The 24,207-nt window shown below is 34.5% G+C and overlaps 1 protein-coding gene across 1 annotated transcript in view; it reads left to right on the forward strand.

The window, feature by feature from the left end:
- Positions 1-1,276: 1,276 nt before the first annotated feature.
- TTC6 (tetratricopeptide repeat domain 6) overlaps positions 1,277-24,207 on the forward strand; it is a 61,786-nt gene continuing 38,855 nt past the window's right edge. Inside the window, exons 1-5 of the mRNA XM_035539250.2 lie at positions 1,277-2,915; positions 8,318-8,401; positions 9,197-9,286; positions 14,122-14,261; positions 17,701-17,910. Coding sequence (XP_035395143.2) covers positions 2,139-2,915; positions 8,318-8,401; positions 9,197-9,286; positions 14,122-14,261; positions 17,701-17,910 — 1,301 coding nt within the window. The 5' untranslated portion in view covers positions 1,277-2,138. The remainder of the gene's footprint in view (positions 2,916-8,317; positions 8,402-9,196; positions 9,287-14,121; positions 14,262-17,700; positions 17,911-24,207) is intronic.

Raw genomic sequence — 24,207 nt, forward strand, 5'->3', positions numbered from 1 at the left:
GAAATCCTACTATTAATTTGGTCTTAATGTGACTGGCTAATGAGTTTTTAATCTTTAACAAGTCCTTAGTTCCCTTAGGAAGCTAAAAGTGGGTCGTCTAGCCTAGTGCATGGGGCATTGTCTGCAGGAAGTACACTGGCCACCCCCTTGGACTCCGGCAATACAATTAGGTTGGAAAAAAAGGTACAAAGCTGTAGCTGAAAGCTACAAAGAAAGGAGAGGATAATCGAAGGCACTTGCTTGTTGGATCCTTCTAATCAGCTGCGTGGCTTATTTGAATCCAACATACGCAGTTAGTCACTGCAGTCCCTTGTTATCACACAGGTGTTTGGTGATCCAAACTGGAGGAAAAGAAAAAAAAAAAAAGAAAATGAAAGAGAAAAAGACTATTTTTTACCCACCATAAAAGACATAAATGGATTGTGAGCTTAATTTTGAGAAGTGTCGCAGCCCAGGGATTCCTGGAAAGCAGTCAGTACTTTGTGTTTAGACTAGATGAGTTTTAAAGGTCCTTTCCAACCCAAACTATTCTATGATTATATGAAACTCATTTTTCCCCTTTCCTGCTATGAGCTGCTTCCCTTTGCCCTTGTGTTCTGCACAACCAGCCCGCTGTGCAACTGAGTCAATGCGACCTTGTAGGTTTGTGCTGTACTTCCAGTTATAGTCCTCTTGGCAGACCCACTTTGACTTTTAACGTTTTCTTTTAATTTTTGTGTTCAGTTTTTATTATATTTTGAAGAACTTTAGCGCGTGTCGCCACCCCCCCCAACTCCTCTCAGCGAACTTGTTTCAGCCCTCATGCTCATGTTACTGCAGCAAAGCCAGTCAGTTTGTGGAGCCTGTCCTGTTGCGGACAATCCCTGGTATTCTAAATAAAACCCCAGAGACAGAAAGTGTATTGGTGACAATAAACCAGACAAATGCAGTTGGCTTTGGCTTTTGTCTCCAAGCCGAGCCTTTGACGATTAATCAGGAAAATTATCCGGACACTTAGGGAGAACGCGTATGTGACTGTGCTCAGGAGGACAGCCCTGCGGGACACAGTGAGGCCCAGCAACGCCGCCCTGACCGCGGGCCCTGAGGGCCAGACCCGCGGAGGGCAGCTCCCAGAGCCGCGCCCCACGTTAACACCGCACCGCCGGTGCTGCGGGGCCGAGCTCGGGGCCCTCCGGCCGGCAGAGGGGGCGCTCGGCCCCTCGCTCCCCCGCCTGGAGCCCGGTTGCGCGGTTACGGAGCGCGTCCGTGCCCCGCCCGCCCGCTCGCTCAAGAGGGAGCGGCGGCGGCTTCGTGGCTGGGGAGCCGTGAGGGGAGCGGCGCGGGGGCGCCGGGGCAGCCGCTCGGGTGTGGGTGTGGGAGTGGGGTCTGTCAGGCCGCGGGACGCCGGCGTGTCCTGTTGGGAGGCCCTTTTGTGAGGGGGAGGCCCTCTGCCTGCCCCAGGTTGAGAAGCCGGGCTTGTGGGGGTCTGAGGTCACTTGTTTTTGTAGGGAGAATGCCGCTGTAGCTCCTTCGGGTGGGCACTGAGCTTGAATCTGTCTCAGTTCTTCAGCTGGCAGCTTCTGGGTGGCTTCCAGTGTGTGATCCCAAAGACTGAAACAATTTGGCTTTTTTCTTAGGTAAAATGGTAGAAACTGTTGCTGGTGTTCAATTATATGCCTTTAGTCTCATTGAAATCCACAGGGCTCTTAGTGAAGTTGTCTTTGAAAGCTTGGGTTCTGTGTTGGCATTTAAAGTATAAAAACTCATTTCTCTTTGAATTTACAGGCTGTGTGCAGCAGGAGAGAATTGCTAGAAAACACAAGCACTTTGGACCGTTATCTGGAGGAGCTGAATATGATTAAGGAATGTGAGACTATATGCAGGGAATCTCAGCAGGACAGTCTGAAGATCAAACAAGCAATAGTTACTGCTCCTAGAAGCATGAGCATTTAGCTCTTATTGGAAGATTTAACACATTAGGTCAATCGCGTTGTTTAAGAACATTATCCTCTTCAGAGGTCAAAGAGTCCACATAAGCCTGTCATGCATATAAATAAAAATATTACTAATTAATTCATAGGGTGTTCTGAAGTTCACAGGAAGTAAGGATATCTTTTGAAGTAAGAGAAATGAAAAAACAAACTCCTCATCTCAGGGTAATGACTCACAGAAATATATCTGTGGAAGAAGGCAGGGATGACATAAATCCAAGTTCCTCTGAAAGAGTTAGCAGAGAAAATGCCACATGTAGTCATGAAAGTCGTGTTGTAAAACTGCCTGTAATAGCATCATTTGCAGGTACCACTAAAAAAATTGTCATGGTTAAGCACCCAGCACCACTTCAGAAGCTAAGTTACTGCAGGTCTAATTTTCACACCAGTAATTCCCCTGTGTCATTGGGAAAGACAAAAGCTGTTAGTAAAGTAAAGGATAGAGTGCATATACTAAAGACGAATACCCAAAATTTAGAAAGGGATAGAACTGAAGAAATAGGCACTGTGTTTAAGGATAGTGGTGACTTTAGCTCTACAGATTTGGATACAAATAAAAACATTTCCAGGAAGGAAAAAACAACCAGGGAAAGCTGTAAGAAGGGGAGCAAAGCGATTTCAAAAGCAAAGCAGCAAGATTTAAATGTTGAATCAGGAAGAGTGCTGAGAAAAGGAAGCAAGCAGCCAAGTGTGAGGTCTGCTCAAGAACAGTTGGAAGAGGCACGAGATGTGACTAGACCAGACACTTCAAAAATATACGAGAACTTCCAGCAGAGCAAACCTGAAGAGCCTACTTCCACACCAGCATTGCCTGTGAAAGTGGTTGCAAAGTCTGTTGATGAAATAACTGCTTCCCTGCAGTCTACTTCTCCATCTCCCTCAGACCAGACGATCAAAGAACTCCTGGAGAGTGTTCTTGGCCAGAAATACAACATAAAAATGGAAGTAGGTGAACCAGAACAAGAGCAATATTTTTGTCTTGGATAAATATTACTTTTATAAGAGTTGTATATTTTTTTCCAGCTCCTACAATGTGTTATAACACAGAAGCCAGACAAAACAAACGGATAAAAACGCTAATATATAATAGAATATTCCTCACTGTTTCTTCTGACTGTTTTTTTCATGTCCCTTAAATGAAAATGAGCCAATATAAAAATCTATTAAAACCTAAGCTCTTTTTGGGGTCATAATTGTGTTATACTGCTTATAGTTTAATATAACTTTTTCTTTACTTTCTTTTCCCTTTATGTGTGGCATATTCCAGTCTAAGTGATGAAGAAGTGTGTTAAATGTATCCAGAATGTTGTTGGAAGTATTACTCATTTCAGTTATTGTTTGGTTGTGAAGTCTCAAGAAGGCGAATTCTGCATTGTCACAGCTGGGTAGATTGTATAGGCTGTTGTAAGAGAGTGCCTTCAATTACTGCAAGAGATATCAGTAATACATCAGTAACATCGTGTAGATGGTACAGAAGACTTTCTTGATTTTCACCAGAGGGTTGCTTCATTTATTGACTAGACTAGTAACTTACTTGCAGATGGATTTTTCACCTCTCTGAGCAAGAGTGATGGTTTTATTCTAGTTCCACAAAGGCTGAAGCGTATGTCCCAAAAATTGCTATCACATCTGATATTCATGCTTGCAGTAGTTGTTAGGGGTGCCCTGAGACGAGTAGACCCATGGCAGATGAACTACTCCTTTTAAGCAGTAACTGCCTCTTCAGGGAAGTATGGAAGGCTGATGCATATGTGTTTTAGGAAATGATAGCAAACATTGTTTCCTGCAACTATCAAAATACTACCTTTATGACCAAAAAGTATCTCATATAGAATGTTAGACTGTAAGTGTAGCACCTTACATTCCTTTAATGTTAGATACAAAAGTTAAGACAAAAAAGAATTCTGGACTGAGTTAATTTAAATAAGTCCATGAGCAGCAATGGCCTGAAACTGCATTTCCAGTAGATTTATGTCCTCAGATTTAATTTACTACTGTTCTGGGAGCTGTTTGTGTGGGTGAAGCCCTCGTGTCTTTCCCACCCTCCTATGCCCTACCCCTGCTGTGCATGTTTTCTGCTATACAATTGGGATTGAAATCAGAGTTGCTTTTCCTTAGTGTGGCAGCATTGATATGGTCCCTCTTCATTGCTTTACTCTTGTTTTAGGAATGTGATAATTTGGGGCTGTTCTCTTTCTGTTAAGCCTGGTTGAAATTTGCCAGTTGGTTACAAAAATACCTCAGGGGAGATGGGAAAGGAAAAGGGCTAAAGAAGATCCTAGACCTGGAAAACCATTTCTTGTTCAACTTACCAAAAGTAATTGTTAGTATTTAGTAATGTGTGCTACATGGCTAGGTTTCCTCTTACTCTTTTATAAATGTGTTATGTGTTGTAGGTAAGATTTTAAAAGTCCAGCCTCTAGTATGTCCTAATGGTCTTGATCAGAGGTGAACTGATTCTCTATTGTTTGTAGTGCGAGCTACTGGGCTCTGAGCTTTGAAAATGGCCTCTGGAGTACTGTGTTGTCTAAAACATATCAATCAAGTTCAAAGTAAAATGAAAATCTAAATTTGGTGATGTCTTTCTGGTCCAGTTGTTTGTTTAATGTTTTTGTAGATATGAGCATATGGAAATTAGTGAGGATGAATGACACTCTTACTGATCACACTTTTTTAACCAAAGGCATTTGTAGCAGGTGTCTTTTGAACTTAAGTGACCTTATCAATAGGATGAGGACTCTAGAAATTCTTCATTATTATTATGCGTGGTTTATTTGCTTTAGACTGAGCTTCAAGACTTGTCTTCTCTGATGAAATAAGAAATGTATTATTTTAAATGAAATAGAAATACCTAGGAAACGAACAGAACTACTAAAATGAAAACAAGCTCTCAGAATTAAATGTGATTTTAATTTCTTAAAAAAAATACAAAAAATATTCTGTTCACTTTATCTTATTATTGCCTTTAAATTAATGACTGGTTAGTATTGATAATTTACGCTATTGTTGTGAGGCGTGAATGCTGATTTTCTCACAGCATTAAAAAGAGTATTATCTGGGGAATGGGATGCCAGCTTGGTGGGACATTAGTACTTAGTCCTATTTCCACTGGGGGAAATCAGAATAATGATTCCTGCTTATTATATCAGAATATCATTTCCAATGTCTGGAGTAATTTTGTTGCTTCAGGACCTGTTGCTACCCCTGAAGTACATTAAGTTATCAAGTTATATGTTGGATTTAGTATCCACAGGAGGATGTTTATATTCATACCAGAAATGCATTTTCTTAGTGTTCAGCTTGATGTTCAGCTTTCTTGGTGATGAGCCTGCAGCTCATCATCTTTAGTTGGTTTATTTTCAGCAGATCAGTTCTTGGTACCTCAGAGGAGCTTGTGAGAAAAACATGTGTGTTCTAGAAAAACAGAATCAATTTGGAATGTGTCTATTAAACAGAGACTATACAGTGTACCATACCATCAGCAAGCCAACATAAAATATACATCTTTTTTAAAAAACATCTCTCACTCTTCAGGTACTTCCAATTGTGAGTGAGGCCTTGAGGAGATGTTCTCGGTAATGGTTTAGTACTCTCAAAAGCAGTTGGATGGAGTCTAATTATTTTTAAAATTCAGGAAGAGATGCTCACTTGTTTGTGTTTTGCTCGTAATTACAAGAAAATATAAACAAATATTTGTTCATCACTTTACAATATCTTATTTAGTATTTTGTGTATATGTTCCTTACATTTCAGTTGATGTTAAAATTATACAATAGATCATGTATTGCTTTCTGATAAAACAATATTTTAAGAGGCTTACTGAAAATATATTTTTTTCCTTTTGAGTGCTATAAGGCATATTCTAATTTTCACAGAAATGAACAAGACACTTCAATTTGTTACACTTAGATCTCTTTAAAAGTAGCTGAATCAAGACCATGAAGCTTTTTATTATGAATTTGATACTATATCATTAATTGTGTAACCACATATTATTGGTTATGCTCTATAAGGTTAATCATAGCAGAGGAAACAGTATATTGCTTCCTGCCGTTGTCTGAAGGAAGTCAGTCTTCAGGAGTGGATATTACCAGTCCTGGACACATGATTTATATTATAATTATTATTCTGGAACAACTAACTTGTACTACTTCTACTTTATTATCATTATTATTGTTATTATTTTTAAGATGTACCGTTTTCATGGTGTTACAAGAAGCAGCCTAGTGAGAGATATATGGTATACAAGTATGGACTTAGGAAATCTAATCTGTTTTATCTTTTCAAAAGTACTAATACAAGTAACTAATTAAAAATAATCCAGTTGTGCAATTATTACCACTTGTTGTAAAAATGCTGCAGGCTTCATGGGGCAAGGACTGTCTTTTTTACCCTGAAGTCTAAAAAATAAATTAATGGGAGAGTAATCCTGATTTAGGCCAGTGAGGTGCTGCTAAAAGAGAATAAACTGATTTTAATCAGTTTAATTAGGACATAAATTTAGATGTAATTACTAGAAAAAAAATACTGGAAAAAAAACCTGAATTTTCTGCATGTCAAGACTCACGATTCTTCTTTTCAGCAACAAAGGACCAAAGGCATATCAAAGTGACTGAAAATGTTAAAATAGTTTCTCTTGAATTATGAAGGTGCTCAGGTACCTAAATAGTTTCCTACAAGGGCAACAGGAAGGCTATGGCTAGTAAAACTGTTTTTTAAAAGGCACAATAGAATTTTCCATCACAGGGTAAAATATCAGCGCAGGAAGAATCAGCAGAATGTTTGAGAATGGATCCACGAGAATTAAGAGTTGCCACAGGTCTCAACACTTTTATTTCCTAAAGTTAGATCAAATCCCTTTGGCCTAGTTTCTGTTAATACAAACAGACAGCCCATAGTACATATATACACAGTACACATCATTTTATTAAAATAACACAACAGCATTGTGCCTGCAATTCTCCCATGGGGAGTGAACAAAAGAGAAAACACCACACCCAACAAAGGAAAGCAGTCACATAACATGTGCAGATGTCGAACATGGCTTGGAGTTATTGTTTGTTCACATAATTCTGTTGATTTTGACAGAAGAGAGAAATTAATGCATAACATTATAATTTATATATTCTGTCAGAGTTTTGAAACAAGTTCATCAAGTCATTAGTCCATAGTAATCACCGTGTTTGAAAGCGTGCACATGTTGTAAAGAAGAGGAAGATTATTTAGTATAGCTTCGGAAGATAATGCTGAATCTATTTATTTTAATCTGAGGTGTTACTACATTCCCAATGGTGATGAAAAGAATATGCAGTATGATTTTTTTTTTCTTAATCTGCCATTTCTGTCAAAGGTAGATTAATTGGTAAGGGTTTGGTTAAAAACAAACCACCAATGTGAGAGTATGCTTATTACCCAGTTTGTTAAAATGCAATTTAATTTGACATGAAAAAAATCCTAAGCATTAAAAAAATACATTCTTAGATCACTAGGTGAACAATGTAATAAAAATCTACTATGTGGAAAATTCTTACATTAAAAGAGCAAATGAACACTTGCAACACCAGCAAAAGGTTTTTCTCATTAAGTGACAGGCTGTTTACAACACATACTCAGCTGACAGTTTTGATGGAGCTGTGCATTGACTTGTGGCTCTGAAATATTTTTCTCCAGTATATTTCACATTTCTGTGGTAATTTTAAAGAACTGTATTCTAAAATGAAATAAAGTTTAGTTTTGATACTCCTGCTTGTTACTGTTATCTTTAAAATGTGGTTCATCAAACCAGTATATGTCACAAAGTATAAAGTATGTGTGTGCTGAGTTGCGTACATGTATACTAACCAGGTGCTTAGCAAACACACTGTCCTTAAACTACCAACTCTTTTGAGTTGTTGCTGGATTTTATTTCTGACTGTATTTATTTTTTTAATTATTTTTTTATGGTTATACTGTAACCAAAAGGGGACTTGCTGAGACATTCTTTTTATGAGGAAAAAGTAGTGTGTCTGGGAACTGAGAACAACTCTACATTTTGTAGCAGCGTTTCCACTGGTGGAAAAATTATTATTTATCTCCTGTGGAGAAAATGATTAACTGAAAATTGCACTCAGCTTTTAAAGTTTACTACTACAGGCAATTTCATAGGGAAGTTGTTTATAGCAAAGAGTTAAGCACGAGTGCAAATGTTTGCAGAAGATGAGCCCGAGATTGTATCTACTTGTTGCTTTCAAAGTAATATACGTAGTAAAGACCCAGCCTTTAATTCATGCATGTATATTATTTTGATGTTGTTTTGTTCTGTAAGGTAGTATGCATAACAACATATATATATTTTTTCTCTTATGCAGCAGGTACTGGTCGAACATAAGGAAATAACATCTGAATCTCAAGATAGCAAAGAAATCCTGCCAAGTTTTCACCAAGCAAGCCTGGTAACATTCTACATTATCTAGGAATGTTAAAATATAATAAGTTAATTGTGCTTCTATTTACTTGCAGAGTTGTTCAGATAGGTAGTTCATATTTTAAACTGATAAAACAGGAAAGGAAATGAAATAGTGCTTGAAACCATTTTGGTACTTCATAAATGATAAATATATGTCTATTTTTCTGTCCTTCCCTCTTGTGTCTCTTGTTCATTCATTTTCTTCCAGGGTTTGATTCTTCAGCTACTGGATATACAGAATTTCACTATTATTAAATAGCATGAGAATTAGGGCAATGGGCTTACAAGGCATTCATCTATATTCATATATATTAATGCCCATCATTCTATGCCTTGCATTCAAATTGTTTTAAAATTTTAAATATTTAAACTTAGGTATGTTTGGGGGGGTTTGCTTAATGTTTAGAGTTGTTAATGATTTATTTGCTTTAAAGGATTGTATATCTGTTGATGTCCATTTCTACTGTATGTTTCTTCTTGCATTTTGGAGGTGTAATTTGTAGAAGAAACAGACTAAGATAAGAAATCTCTACAAATATTATTTAGCGTTAATCATTGTAAGTCCTTCGTCTGTTACTGTATTTATTTTCGAAAATCCATTTAGTGATTGAGGAAATATTTGGTTTAAGATAAATTTGATACAGTGTTCTAGGTGCTTCATAAAATACATGGACAATGAAAATAATTGCGCATAATAAATATTGTACTGAAGTACAAAAGTGTTTTTGAAAAAATATTGTATGTTCACCTCTGAAATGGATTTTCTCTTTCCCCCCAAAAGACACCGGTTGTTCAAAAAGAACCTCAAGTAGCGGAAAATGAGTCTCAGCCTACAGAAGAGATATTAACATGTAATAATCAGGTGAAACAGGTAAGCAGATTTAGTACTCCTGTGAGATAGTATTAGTGTTTTTATGCTTTAGAGCATACAGGGATTTGCAAGATGTTTTCATACCACCTGCCCTTTAAAAGAAGACTCTTCTATAAAACAGGTCTCCATACTGGTCTTGCAGCTTAAGGTTAGAGGGAAAAAAAATAAATTAAGGTTCATTCGGTCAGATGTTGGGTTAGGCTTCTCATTATGAGATTGGGAAGAAGATTGCAGGTGAAACAACATACAAATAGAATCCTCATCTACATTTAACAACTGTGTGCCTTCCTGGAAAACGGCATAATGCTCAATATCCTTTTGGTTTTGCAATATTTCATGCATGACAAAAGCTGCCATTAGGATATTGACCCTATAAAGCTTTTTAGTAGAGAACACATTAAGTTTATAAAGACAGTACCATAGAGAACAAATTAAATTCTAAAACAAAAAAAAATGTATTTTGTCATATGTTGTCGGTTTCCAGCATTCTGATATTTTGAGGATACAACCAGACCAGTCAAAAGAAACCTTAACCTGGCTCTTTCTGCAGTTTCAATATGAATGATTACTTTTCCCTAAAATTATTACACATGCTAAATGTATTACGTGAAGAGCAACCAAGACTGGGATATGTTTCCTCTAGGCAGTTTTATGTGTAGAAATACCAGATAGCCATGGCTTAAAATTAAATAAATGAGATGAACACAAAGTTGGATAAGATACCTGGAAAGACAAATGCAGTTATTGAAATAAGGGGATAAAAGGAACAAAATAGAGGACAAGAGCGACAGATGTGGAATGCTTGTTGATAGTAATATTATTGGACAATAGGTTGTTTCAAGGTCTAGTCATAGTGAGACAGATCTAGTCAAAATGAGAAACCTTTTGAATGTTTAAGACCCTTGTGTCAGCTGCTTCTTCATCTCATCCCATCAACTGTAGTTTGGCCCTGATCATGTCTTGTCAAGCTGCATGGAGAAATGCATAGAAGAAAGGTGGACATGTCTCTAGGGTTTCAGAGCATTAGTGACCAGATTTCCCAATCAATTTTGGGATAGCTAAGAACACGAGATGCACACAGCTTTCCCTGCACACAGCTAAGGTGTCCACCACAGTCTCAGATCTGAGACTGAGTCACTGGGAGACAACAGAAACTCCTCATCAGTCCTAGAGCAGCTTCCTGTGCTGGGGCTACAATGAGCATGAAGGAAAGCTCTAAGTGGTCTGAGCAATTCCAATTCACTGGCATTCTCCAGCCAAAGATTAGGATTTCCTAAAAACTCTTGTGAAAGTAGAACTCTTCCTGTTAGATGGGTTAGATTGTCCATACAATATTTGTCTGTCTATATATACATATACACACACACATTTATATAAAAATATATATATAATATAAATTATATATAAAAATAAATTTATATAAATACATATTATATATGCTTTATATATCTATATATGTGAATTTATTATATATAAATATTAATATATATATTCATACATATGAATATATATTTATATACTCATATATGCTTCATATATATCCATATATTATTCTATTAATATAAATTATATACATTATATAAATATATATATATTTGTCTGTCTATAGGTCAGAAATGTTTCAAATCTTTCAGTAACTGAAATCTCATGTACCATCTATACTTGACTTTATATAATTAATATTAATGATGATGTTTGCCATAGGTAATTTAAAAAGTATACTCTGTAGTTGTACCCTTGTATCTGTTGATTTGTTGATTACTAAAGTAAAAATGCTAAATGATATATAAGCAATATACAGACCAATGTCAATGATGGTAATTTTTATGATATTCAAAAATATAGCAAGAGTACTTATTACTTATGAATTTTATACTATTTGCACAGAGCACTTTACAACAGTACACTTTCACGGTTATTTAAACAGTACTGTGGTACTGTGATGCTATTTTTTAGACAGTATTATTTTGGGCAGAATGCCACTTCTGTAATGCACTAGCAATGTTGTTTTAACAACACTCATCAAGTGTGTCTTCAGTGAGCTTATAATGCAAAGTAGTTTGCAAGATTGGCATCTGGAAAGGTAAAATACATTTGCTTCTATTTAATGTAATTATTACATAATTTAAATATATTATTTATTTGAAAGTGTGTTCATTTGATATTACACACAGAAAAAATAATGGAGACAAAAAAATTAGAAAGAATAAAATAAATGTGTTTCAGAACCCATATGTATTAGCTAAATGCTATATCCCATCATTAACAAAACCATTTCTGCTATAGTATCTGCAATCTATTGTACTGTATGTTAGTATTTCTTTAGAACACTATTCATTGACATTTGTTTCATGATGTTATCTTATTTTTTTGAAATTATTTACTTTTGCTTACTGTGTGTCAGGCCCTATTAATTACAAGATAAATTGATTCATTTTGCGGATGAACTTGGAAATTTGGTTAAGTGCAAAGCAGTCAGATAGAAAAATGTAGATATTTGCTTTAGTTATTGTAATTTTATGTTACATGTGTAACTGAATTATGTAAACATTTTGATAAAATGTGGTGGGTTTAGTTCACTGGCACGTCTTCAAATAATATGAAATAAAATATGAGACTACATATTTAAAATGTCCTCCTAATAATAAGTGTTTTGTCTTATGTTCTCTGAGTTTAGGCTTAAAGGAACTTCCCCCTCTGCTTAGTCAACAGACTTCATCAGCAATAGTGTAGTTTTCCCTGTATGGTCCATTTCATGGAAAATACAAGATCACAGAACTTTGGCTCATGATTTAAAAATACTAGCTACTGTAATTTTAATTTTTATAGTTTCCATTAACCATGTTGGTGTCTTACATATTGTAAAATTTTGTTGAGTATCTTCTGTTACTTCTGATATCATTTACATGTTTTTTTTTTTTCCTAAATTATTTGAGTATCTTGGCATTCCAGAACATTTAATGGCAATGCATACAATAAGGTTACTTTTTTTTTTTTGTATTGGTCAAGAGGTCATGACATTCATTTACTTGACATTCAAACAGAACAACGTAGTCTTATACTTGGCTCATTTTAATGATCTATTTCTAGGTAGATATAGTACTTCCAAACTTTTCTATATTCCTTATTTTTGTTAGCCTATTTTCTTTATGTGAAATTTGGATCAGTTTCCAGTTTCTCTGGTAAACATTAAATATCTGACTTTGTTCCTTCAAATTGTTTCATATATATGCTAATATAAACAGTGGTATTGGTTTCAAAAATAAAACAACAATAGATTAAACCATTCTAATTTTGGGCAAGCCTTTTCAGAAGCTCTTCAATCAATTATCTTTCACAGTTCTTCATTTGCTGATTTATATACTTATTCATGAGCTGCAAACTTCCATATTTTTTCATGTAGTGATCTCTTCTAAGAACTTAAATATTGCTGAAGTTATCAGTAAACATAGACAGTGTGGCTATTTATATTCTGGGATAAATAAAATATGTGAGTGGACAAAGAAGAGTAAAATCCCATGCTTTTTGTGATTCTATTAACCAGATATGTGATTGAAAAATCTTAGTAAGAAAGACATTTGGTCACTATAGTTGTATTCTTTGGGTACTGTAAGGATGGCTACGTTAGTTATTACCATGGTATATCAAGAAGATATCAAGTTATTATCATGGGATATCATGAAGACCTGGGCAAAAAAAGACTTTTCATATTGACATTTTTTTTTCAAGACAAAGCACTTTACAAGTAATTTTCTGTGCTGTGTTGTTATGTTTCTGTCTTCTATTGTTATTATTATAGTGTTTCATTATTATTATTATTTTTATTGAACCTGCTTTGCTATGTTATGTATGCAAGGTTTTAAGCGGAATTCAGAAGAATACTTTTCATCGATGGCACTGTTAGTATGTTTTATGAAGATGTTTAACAGTTTGCAGGAAACAGAACTGTGGAATGGTTGAGGTTGGGAGGGTTCTCCGGAGGTCATCGAGGTAAGGGAAAAAGAGCACATTCTGAAGCTGGGTTTTATGAAACAGATGCAGATGCTTTGGGAGCAGTGACAAGATGTTCCTTTTCCTTGCCATTTGCTCTTGTTCCTGAACTCCACTGAGTCGCCCTCTGACAACGTTTTTATGTAGGGACACTCTACAAAGGGAATCAGAGATCTGGATTAGTTTCTGCCTTCTCCCTGCAATTTTTTTTTTTTTCTTAGCTAAGTTTTTCAACATGGATCAGTTATCTGATCTGTTTCACAGTGTGAAAGAACAATTTTTGGCACAACTAAGCAGGTGGTGCTTTAATAAATAGGAATGAGCAGCTGTGGGAGGAAACAGTAGGAATTCCTCATCTGCATATTGCTGAAGTTTCTGAATAAATGTAATCTTGAAGAAACTTTTCTAAAAGCATCATCTTTAAACCATGTTTATCTGCTTGAATTTGCATAAAGATAGAACAAGTTTTAGATGCACTTATGTACTTCTAAATTTAGTAGTTCTGAATAGTGTTATTATAATTTTGATGCTATTCTGATTATTCTCTTTTTAATATACTTAGACTTTTCTCATCTTATAAACTATTCAGAAATGCAGTTTAGGTATGGCACACTGAAAAATTTCCTTTATAACACATTTCTGCATATATGAATAGCTGTGGGTGTTTTTGTGATCTGCTCAGTGATAGTAGTTCTAAACTACTCTAGTTTGACTGAATTTTGTTTTCTGATGGCCAGAGTTGCTTATGTGCCATTGCTCCTTGTTTGTCAGAGTAGGTATGAAAATATTCATGTAACTTATCAGTTTATAACACTGTGTTTATCATCTGTTTGTGAATGTTGTAGGCTCCATCTGCAGATGTGCTACAAGTGGAAGGAAAAGCAATATCAAAAATTAAACCAGATGAAATTCAGAAAGAGCTACAAGAGGAACACAACTTGCAACAGTCTTTGTCTTTCCTGTCCACTCATGCTTCAAATGTCAAGTAATTTTTTAGTCTTACTCCATTACAATGAAAATAACATTGGAAATGTATTAAGTTATAAATGCATAGCATGGTAGATAAGTATGGAGAAGAAATAATGCCAACCCCCCAAATCTGGGTCTGAACACTTGCAATTTTATGCAAGTTCTGAGTTAACTATCAATATTAGTTTGGTATCTCTAGTTTTAGTTTGCTACTTATCTCCTTGAAATAGTACTGATTTACAGTTTTTAAAGTCTAGAAGGCATGTTCATTGCTGCTGTATGCCGATGAAACTTCTCTTGACTGCAGCAGAGGCTGAAGTTGCTTATGTGGGGGTTGAATTTGTCCGTATAATTCCAAGCATAATCTAATCAAAATAATTAAAAACAAACAATGGAAAATACCACAAATTTAATATAAGCTATGCCAGCTGTAAGTCATCATCTTTAAATAGAGAAGATGTATTAAAAATTCATTAACTTGAATTTGTATTACAGTCGGAGCTTGTATGAAATTCAGGAGATTTTACAGAGCTGTAATTTAAGGACAACTGCTTATTACCTTGCTCTTGTCATAGGTGGCATCTGTCATTCTGTAGTAGAAGTGCAGATTACGAAAGTAGTATAGCCCATGTCCTAATTTAACTGATTCTGTCCATCCCATGTCAAGTGAGACTCTTCAATTTTATGGTCTTCCCTACTAATAAGATCTTTATGGCTGGCTTTGTTTGGATGTACCATAAGTTGCTTCCTCACTTTTCTCTTTACTGAGGTTAAAAAAAAAAAAAAAGCCGGGAAAAAAAAAAAAGCAGCTTTAATTATTAGCTTTTGTTGTTCTTAGGGTCCTGAAAGGTCTATTGGATACAGAAGAGAGCCTTTTTATGGCAGGCCTGAAGTTTGTAAATGGATAATACTTTCAATTAAGTAGCTGAGAATAGTCATGGGAAAAGAATGCTTAAGTTTATGAAACAGTCAAATTGGCATTTAAGTGACCCTTTGCATGCCATTGCTTATCTGCATTGCTTAAAGATCATTTGGTTAGCAAGATTATATATTAAAACAAATAGTGACAACAGACAATGAGTGTTTTACCTTCAATAAATACTTACTGTCAGATTATCAATGGTGCAGAAACTGCATGATTTTCTAAAAAAACCTGTATTTAGTGCATTAAGTAAAGGTAAGGTAGGCCACACACATAGTATTGTTTCTTCATGTCCCCTTTTTCAAAGAATGATAAATAGTCTGTTTTAGGAGAGTGTGTGCTGTAAAAACATTCACCTTTACCTGCAGCATGCCCTAAATATTTTAGTTTACATTGATAAAACATTCAGTCATTTCATTCAATGAAACGATAAACTTCTATACAAGAACAGTAATGATACTGCAATTAAAATAACATTCAAACTGTTTTAATTTATTTAAAATAAATTACAAAATGTTTGAGAAAAAGTTCCTAGGTGATTTTAAAATCATTTTGCCCACCTTTGTTTACAGAAATCACTCCAACTGTTTTAAGTTCAAAGTTAATTGTTTGCCTATTTTTATTTTTAATTGCATGGTTATTGCACTGCAGAGAAAGTGAACTGTGTTAGAACATCCTCAGATAAAATACCACATACATTTGTGGAGATCATGTACTCTTCAGTTAAAAAAGCAGTGAGATTCTTTTTTTTCTAATTTGAAATTAATGTGGTCTGTTTATTAAAACACTGATCTCTGATTTCACACTCTGAAACAGTTGCTTATTTTCATCTGTGTTGTAAAATGAATGAAATGACTTCCAAAAAAACCTGTCCTTCTCATCAAACAGTTGTAAGAGTGCTTTAAATGCTAATCAGTCTTGTGTGATGTGTTGCTTGAGTTGCTTTTCAAACTGGATATTTAATTTTTAAGTTTAACTACCAGATTTTATTTCATAAGCTTGATCTGGTTCTCATTCAGAAAAAAAATGCCACTAATTTGAGTAGAGGCATTAGTTGATTATAAGATCTGGTGAAAATGTCTTGATGAACCATGCAGTGAGCAGTCTCTTTTATATATGTTATTTCTATGTATTACATATAATTATCACATATTATGGCTTGACAAAAAATATTTTAAGCACTTTTTTTATTAGAATAAACAGACTTTCATTGGCATTCTTATTTGTGTTGCGTTGTCAAGTGCCTGTAAATTTAAGGACTCAAACTACATTAACATAACAGAGATATATCTGGTATCGTTACTTGATATGATGAATTCTTAATAGTGAGTCAAATTCGTGCTATATTGCATTATTTTTCATGTTTTATTGTTAGTTTTTTTTGACTTTACATATGTGATTTTTGTTTTACTTTTTTTCTGTCACTATTTTTCAGGAAAAGTAAGTAATATAAAATGTGTTTTTTTTTTTTTTTTGTAACTTGAATATGTATTGCATGATTAGATTCATCTTGTGTTTTTTTCTTTATTTTGTAGTTCTTAACAATTTCCACTTTCGTAATATCTCTTTATAACACAAGGCATAGTTCTCAGTAAAAGAAGCCAGTTGTTGTGAGTGACATTGCCTTAGCATAACCTCAGAAAAAACAGTTAAACCTGAAAGCTATTCAGTATAATTTCAAAGCTGAATTATAACCATTTTCATTTAAGATTTTCTCTTAAAATATGAAGGTATTTATGAACTTTATTTGAAAGTAGCATATATTTGTGGAGTCATTTCTGATCTTTTGCATCTCAGACATTTTCCATATACTGCTTTTCACATTGTAAGTGTCGGCACCTTAGACATTTATTAACTTTTTAGAGTTCATACAGTAGCTGGAGACTGTTTTTAGAGCTTGATCCATGGCCTGTGGAAGTCAATAGACTTTCATCACCTTCAGCACAACTTAGATTGGAGGGCTAAATGGTAGAATTTTTTAGTTATTAACTTTTCAAAGATAGTCAAAGACATTGTGTTTCTTGTAAAATCAACAGATGAATTGAAATGCTAAGAAAAAGTTCAAGTGATAGCATATCATAAAACTAATTCAAAGTTTTAAGGGTGTTTACAAGGTACTCTGTCATGAGAGAGAATGTGCAGATGAATGTATAAATAATATTTTAACATAACATTTATTCACATGCCCAATTTAAGCTATAAATCTACATTACTTGGTTTAAATTTTCAGTGCAGCAAGTGAAAGATCCACGTAGTAGCACTTTTACTTTCCAACTTACTATAATTATCTTCTAATAAATAAAATTATTACCAAAATTTTTGCTTTTACCACCTGTTTTTTTTTCCCCCCTTTTCCCTAAATAATAATATTTGTAGTAGAACTTATCAGGCAATTTTTGCCAAGTGTTTATATGAACAATTTATAACCTGTGATCTGTTATGTCATGATCTAGTATGAAATAAATCATATACTTTTACAATACAGAGAATGGATATTAAGATTCTTGATTTTTCTTTTTTTTCTCCTTTCTAGAGGTCAACATTATCCAAGCATTCATCATCTATGTACTGCTTTTCCTAGTTTTACGTTGCCTCCATATTTACAATTGGCTTCTAGAATTTATCATACTTTTGACAGAAAAGGTCACAATATCTTGTTTACAGCAGAGGACATGGGCAATAAGCAAGAGGAACCAATCTGCTCTAAATATATTTATTTGAAAGAGCAAGCTGAAAGGAAGAGGTATGAATTTAGTGTCAGTATTGCTATCCATTAATTTTGTAAATTAAAGGATTGTATTTTGAGAACTTGGTGGTGTTTTAGTATTTGGTGGTTTCACAGAAGTGGTAAATATGTATATTTTTTCCCTTGTTTGGTAGATGTGCCTAAAGATAACTAGTCCAAAGGTCCTAAAAGGCTTGTCTTGCTTAGAATGTAAAATGTTTTTTTTTTTTTTTTTTCAAGAATAAATTGCATTTTGTAGACACATTTTAAGTTATATGTCACAATTTGTTATAAATATATGAATTTTTATACTTCATATATACTTTTATATACTTTCATTCTAGTCAGGAGAGGTCCTACTTAAATCACAAGAAATGCTGAACAAATAGAGTAGGTTTTTTTGTGAATGTAAAATGCTACAGGAGTAAAAGGCTTGAAGTGTGCAGTCACTAGTCTTTTATCGTAGAGACAGTCTTACATAAATCCTGATTCTACAAGCACTTAGGAACAAACTTTAAGTAATTGTGTGTAGTTCTGTTGAGTTCAATACATACACAAAGTTAAGCACATACAAAACTGGGACTTTGGATAGACATAGTCAATAGTACGCATTGTATACATAAGAGGTATTTGTGTGATAACTGTGGGATCCCACATCTTTAATAAATGAGGAACTGAATTAGAATAAACAAAATACATAATAGTTATTTTTTCTGAGGTTGATGCAGCATATGAAGAGATCTGTCAAAAAAAAAAAGTTCTGTAAGAAGTAGTGAGGAAATTTTAATATTTAAAATAAACTTACCTTTATCAAGTTATTGCATTAGCACTTGTTATATTTGAGGGTAGTAAATTCCTAGACCTCTGTTTTTTTGAACATATTTTACACTAAAATAATGTGAAATAAGGCTAAGGAATGGATATGAAGAACATTCATTTTTCACCGCCTATTATTTCAGTTATATTTTTGCCTTTTTTTTTTTTTTGTGTGTGTGTGCCTATGTAATAAGGTCAAAGATTTTAGAAATAGAGTCTTTATATTCTCAAGTTTTTCCTGATGATTTTTCAGACTGGCAGTTTGCTACTTATAGTTTCTGTGCATCACTAACTCCAGAAATATAAAATTATTGCTCATGAAGTTTGTATTGATCTAAAGAATAGTACAGTGGTAAATAAGGATGGGTCAGTTTTACAGGGCAATTTATATAGCTTGTTAACTTGGGTTCCCTTGAAAAGCATGCATTTTAGTGCAGCCAAATGCAAGGTCATAAGGATAAGAATAGGGAATAGGGGTCATCCTTTATAGAAGGAGAGGTTGTATCCTGAAAAGCAGTAACTCTGAAAAGGAGCTTTGCACTCTTGAAAGATAAGCAACTGAAGATGGGCTATGTAATACTCTCAAAACTTTAAATTAAACATGTTTACCTTAAAATGAAGGATGTGAGACATGATCAATAAAATAGAAGAAGTTTTGGGATTAGAAATATTGTATAGAGCTTTTTTGCTCCATGTAAGTGCTCTAATAACTAAAACAGTCATGTCACCACTTGTTTTCTCTCCTGGCTGCATGACTTCTGCATTCTTTTCTGCGCAACAGAACCACTTCCTGTACCCACAATGGTCAAATAATGTAATGGTGAGTGAGGTTTGAATCCTCAGATAAGCAATGAATTCTCATTTCCTGGCTCTGTGCTTCATAGCAAATCATCATAAAGAGGTGGAAATCGCCACTCTTTTATTTTCTCCCCCGTTGACTGTCTTACAAAAAAAAAAAAAAAAAAAGGATGCTGTTAGAAGGCTCCATTCTCGGGATTTGAAATGGAGGGAAATTTCTAATGTCCCTGAAAAATCTAAGCTCAAGAGAAGGGCAGCAGATTTGCTGTTGGCTAAATCTGTGGTTCTTCATATGCAGATTTGCAGGAATGTTGTACACTTAATGCACCTAGCAGAATGTTCTAAATACCATTTTGGGGGAGCAAACAGAAGTTTTGATTCCTGTATGTGATCATTCTTTTACTTGAATACCCGTTCTGTATTAATACACTTAAAAAGATCATTATGTTGGTTTCTATATAAGAGATGGTTTGACTCTGTAACCTTCATGGTTTAGTTTCTGATACAAAAGAATCTGTAAATGAAAACTTAACAGACCCAATACTTGATGTTTCAGTCTAGACAGACCGAGAGTTAATTGTCAGATTTCAATATATAGCAATGCAAGTAACTTCCGAAACTATCCATTGCTTGCAGCCTTTAAATGAAGGCTGGATTTCTTTCTGAGATATATCCATAGTTTCACTCCAGAGAATTGTGATTTTGATGCAGGAATACTAATTAAAATTTTATTATTGTTATTATTTAGAAGATCAGGTTGGATTGTCATAATGTTTCTTTGACCATAAAATATGAATGCATAAAACTGCTGTATTAAAGTTCCTAGATGTTGAACTCTTTTGATGTAGTTGAGATTGCTCCAACCTTCAAGCATGGCATTATTTCAAGGTAGAGGAGTAGGCCCTGATCTTTCCCTTTGGTTTGTGAGAGCTTCTGCTTCTTTCAGGAATGTGGATAACAATATTGCTCATGACCATAACTGGAGCATTTGCTTTTGACTGAACATTGTTTTCTGTCTGTTGGGCAGAAAGAGAGACAGACTATGAGGACTCAGTGAGAAGAACAGTTATGAGTATTGTTAATAGGGGTTTCGGCATACTGGTAACCTGGCCATTGATTATTTTCCAGGTTATGGGGAGTCTTTAATGAAATTCAGAGAAAATAAGCTGATGGCCATAGGCAGCTTTTCTCAAGAATGAGAGGCAGCATGAGTATGGGCAAACAGGTGTACAAAAAGTAAAAAAATTAAAAAAGGGGGGGGGGGGGCAAAAAACACCCTTAGGAAGTCAGTAATGGAGTTAGAAGTCACACAGAAATAGAAGTTGGTACCATTTTACTAGTTTAAAGATGACAGAAAAAGAAAAGTCTTAGCTTCGAAAGCAGAGGAGCATCTTATATTTGAATTAGGTCCTTTTTTCATGTTACTTCAAAGAGTGGGATAACATTCAAAGCAAGGATCTATGCCTATGCAGTAAAACTTCGAATGAACAAGAACAGAACAACAGAATGAATGAACAGAACAAAGTGGCACTTGTCTAGGTTAAAGAAACAGATGCTGCAGCAACTGCAATTGTTTTTTGGGGGAGATTAGGAAAAAACTTTAATTCTAGAATGTTGTGAATGTTACCTGTCTTCTGAGTCTGAGCGAATGATGGGGTGCTAGCCATCGTGATGAAGAAAGTAGTGGGGAGGTCAGGAAGACTGAAAAGGGAAAAGGCTCATGAGATCCTTGTACTTCAGCCTTGCTGAGTTAGCATTGGCAGCTTAACATCACCAAGAAGAAGATGATCTGGTATTTTTGTTGGTGCAGAACAATGATGAATCACACTGATTCATTATCACAGAGAGCAAACTTGTATAAGGTCTACTTGTACATGTTAATAGAAATAGTAGAGGAAGAAGAGAAACAAGTAGAAGACAATGCCTTGAGATATGCAGGAGGCGTAAAGAGTTAGATGGGAGTAAAACTAAGAGACGGGAAATGCAGAAGCTATGGGAGGATAGGACATGAAGAAGAGAATGGTTTGGTTTTCAAGAGGAAGCCAACAGGTTGAGGATCAGCCAGAGGTTTATAAGGCAGAAGAAAGGTTTTGGTGGAGATTCACATTCCCACAGATGAGGAGAATTAAAGTTTAAAAATAAGCCCATACCAAAATTTCTTATGGAATTTGTTTGGTCCTGGAAAACTAGAAAACTAAACTCTTTGGAGCACTGCCATCTAGTGGCACTACCTACCACAATCCATCTGCTTTTAATTTTTTAAAATGGCTTGACTTGAGCCTTGAAGGTAAGAGGTGTCATTTGTCTGGCACTAATTTCAGTTTATTTATGCTTTTCACATTTTATTGGTGACCAATTCTTCACAATTGGCTAATTTCACAAATACAGACAATCTAACTAGGGGTAAGCATGATTTCTATGTAGTGGATAGTAAAATTCAAATGACTTTGTCAGACGTTTAAATAGCAATAGATATATGTTCTTCAGATTTTTAGTACCAGTTCTGAGTTCTTCTACAAAAGAATCTTGTTTGGCTGTAACAAAGTCCAAGCAAGCCTTCAATAGTAAGATTTTACATTAGATCACATCAAGAAAGCGATAATGTGTATGCTTTAAAGTCTTGTCTTCACTGTGAAAAATATTCACAAGTTTAAACAAACAAACAAACAACTTTTCATTCACATCTGCAGAAAATATGTAGCAGAGCAGGGTATAACGATTTATCAATATGTAATGTTCCCAAGGTCAGCTATAAGCCTCTCCTGGGATTGACTTTATGGAGTTTATTTTGTAAGACATCAAATGTTCCTTTCTGTTGCTGTCCTGTTTAATCCTGACATACTCTACAGACAACAGTTCTTTGGGAGTTAGAAATGCTGCTACTTTAGCTATGAAGACAAGTGTTAGTCAGAATATATTTTTATGAATGTTATATATGGACAATCAAACCTGCTCCTGGCAGATATCCTACCAAATTTTTAACAGGGTTTGTAGCTTCAGGTTATGTTTGTTAAGCAATGCCTGCATTTCACTGAGACATTTTGATTTTATATATATATATATATATATATATATATATATATATTTACCTGCAGATGGAAACGAAATATTATTAGATCACTATTATTATTGCTTAGAACTTTCCTCCATGTTGCTTCTGTCTTTTAGAAATGAAACGTCTGAATGTTGTTTCACATTAACTCACGTTTTATTACTTAAACTCACTGGTTTGAAAACTATTTATGACAAAAGTGCCCTAAAAGAGCGACAGCTCTTTTTATGTTTTTCACTTAAAGCACTCTTAACAGCCAAATGCTAAAGAATCTTTTAATTGTTTTATACCTTTCTGTATCTTGTATAACTTCACTTGACATTCCTTTTATGCAGACTCCCACCTTGAAGAGTCAGAACCACCAAATACTTAGATGTAAAGAAAAACTAGGAAGGCTAAACAATTACCAAAAGTTAGGTTTTCAGTTCTTGTCTTACTTCTCTTTAAGAAATAAGTCTTTTGTCAAAGCCTCCACTTGAAGAAAGGAACATTCCAGAAAGAGTTCAAGAAGTACTCATAGATCTATAATCTTTGTGTGTAAGAACTACAACTTCTGCACTAGTGCTACATTTTAAAGATTCCTTTTAACATCCAGTACTTCAGTAGCATTTTGTTTGCTAAATCAAATGGCTTGTTCTCTGTTATGCTGAGACAGCCCCCTCCTTCTCCCCCCATTTACAGAGTGTTTTGGTAATTCAAATAGGTCTTAAAATGGAAATATGTTGCACTTAACAACATATATTAACATTAGAGAGAATCAAGTCAACAATAACAGATATATGTCTGACAGTGACATTTCAGGTAACAGAAATTACACACTTTAGTTCCACAAAGGCACAAGAAAACTTCATTATTAATTTATTGTTTGCAGAAAAACTACCCCAAAGCTAATTAACACCAGTAGATGTCAGTGTTGGCATATGCCAGTGTGCCAACATATTGAGAAAAGTCAAATATTCCATGCATTGTACATTTTACGTTATATATATTTTACAAACATATACCTGAATATATTAAATTGAGTGTGTTTAGATGTTCTTTTGTACATATATTGTATTTCACCATTTATTATATTCTGTGCTTATAATTCTAGTACAATAATAAGTTTATAAGTGACAACATAAGTAATTATTATACTATAAAACAAGCAAACACAAGAATAGCTAAAAATATAGATGATTTTCCTATCCTCCGTAAAGTAAAAAATATTCATTATCATTTTGTATATAAATCCTGTAAAATACCTTTGTAAGTGCCAGAAGATAATAGAGCTGGAACAGTGGTTGCTACTTTTCTCTAAAATAGTTTCACTAGTTTGGTGTTAGTAATAGGTTCTTCAGATCTGAATTTCCCTTTGCAGGTGCTAAGAAAACAGGAAATAGAGGTAGAATAGTTATATAGGATTATATGTATAATCCTATGCACATGCATATATAAATATACTTACATGTGAGTTACACTGTGTTGTGTAAAGTGTTCACTATTTTTGAAATTGAAACAGTGATAGGAAATTAGGATGTATAATTACTTCATACTGAAGCTTTCTAAAGTGAAATATTCCTTTTGCAATGTGATTGCCATAGGTAAGTTTATTTAAAATAAGCAAGCAAACAATAATCAGAATCCAATCCCAAAGTAATCACAAAAAG

The sequence above is a fragment of the Cygnus atratus genome, chromosome 5 (assembly GCF_013377495.2).
Source record: "Cygnus atratus isolate AKBS03 ecotype Queensland, Australia chromosome 5, CAtr_DNAZoo_HiC_assembly, whole genome shotgun sequence".
NCBI classification, from domain to species: domain Eukaryota; kingdom Metazoa; phylum Chordata; class Aves; order Anseriformes; family Anatidae; genus Cygnus; species Cygnus atratus.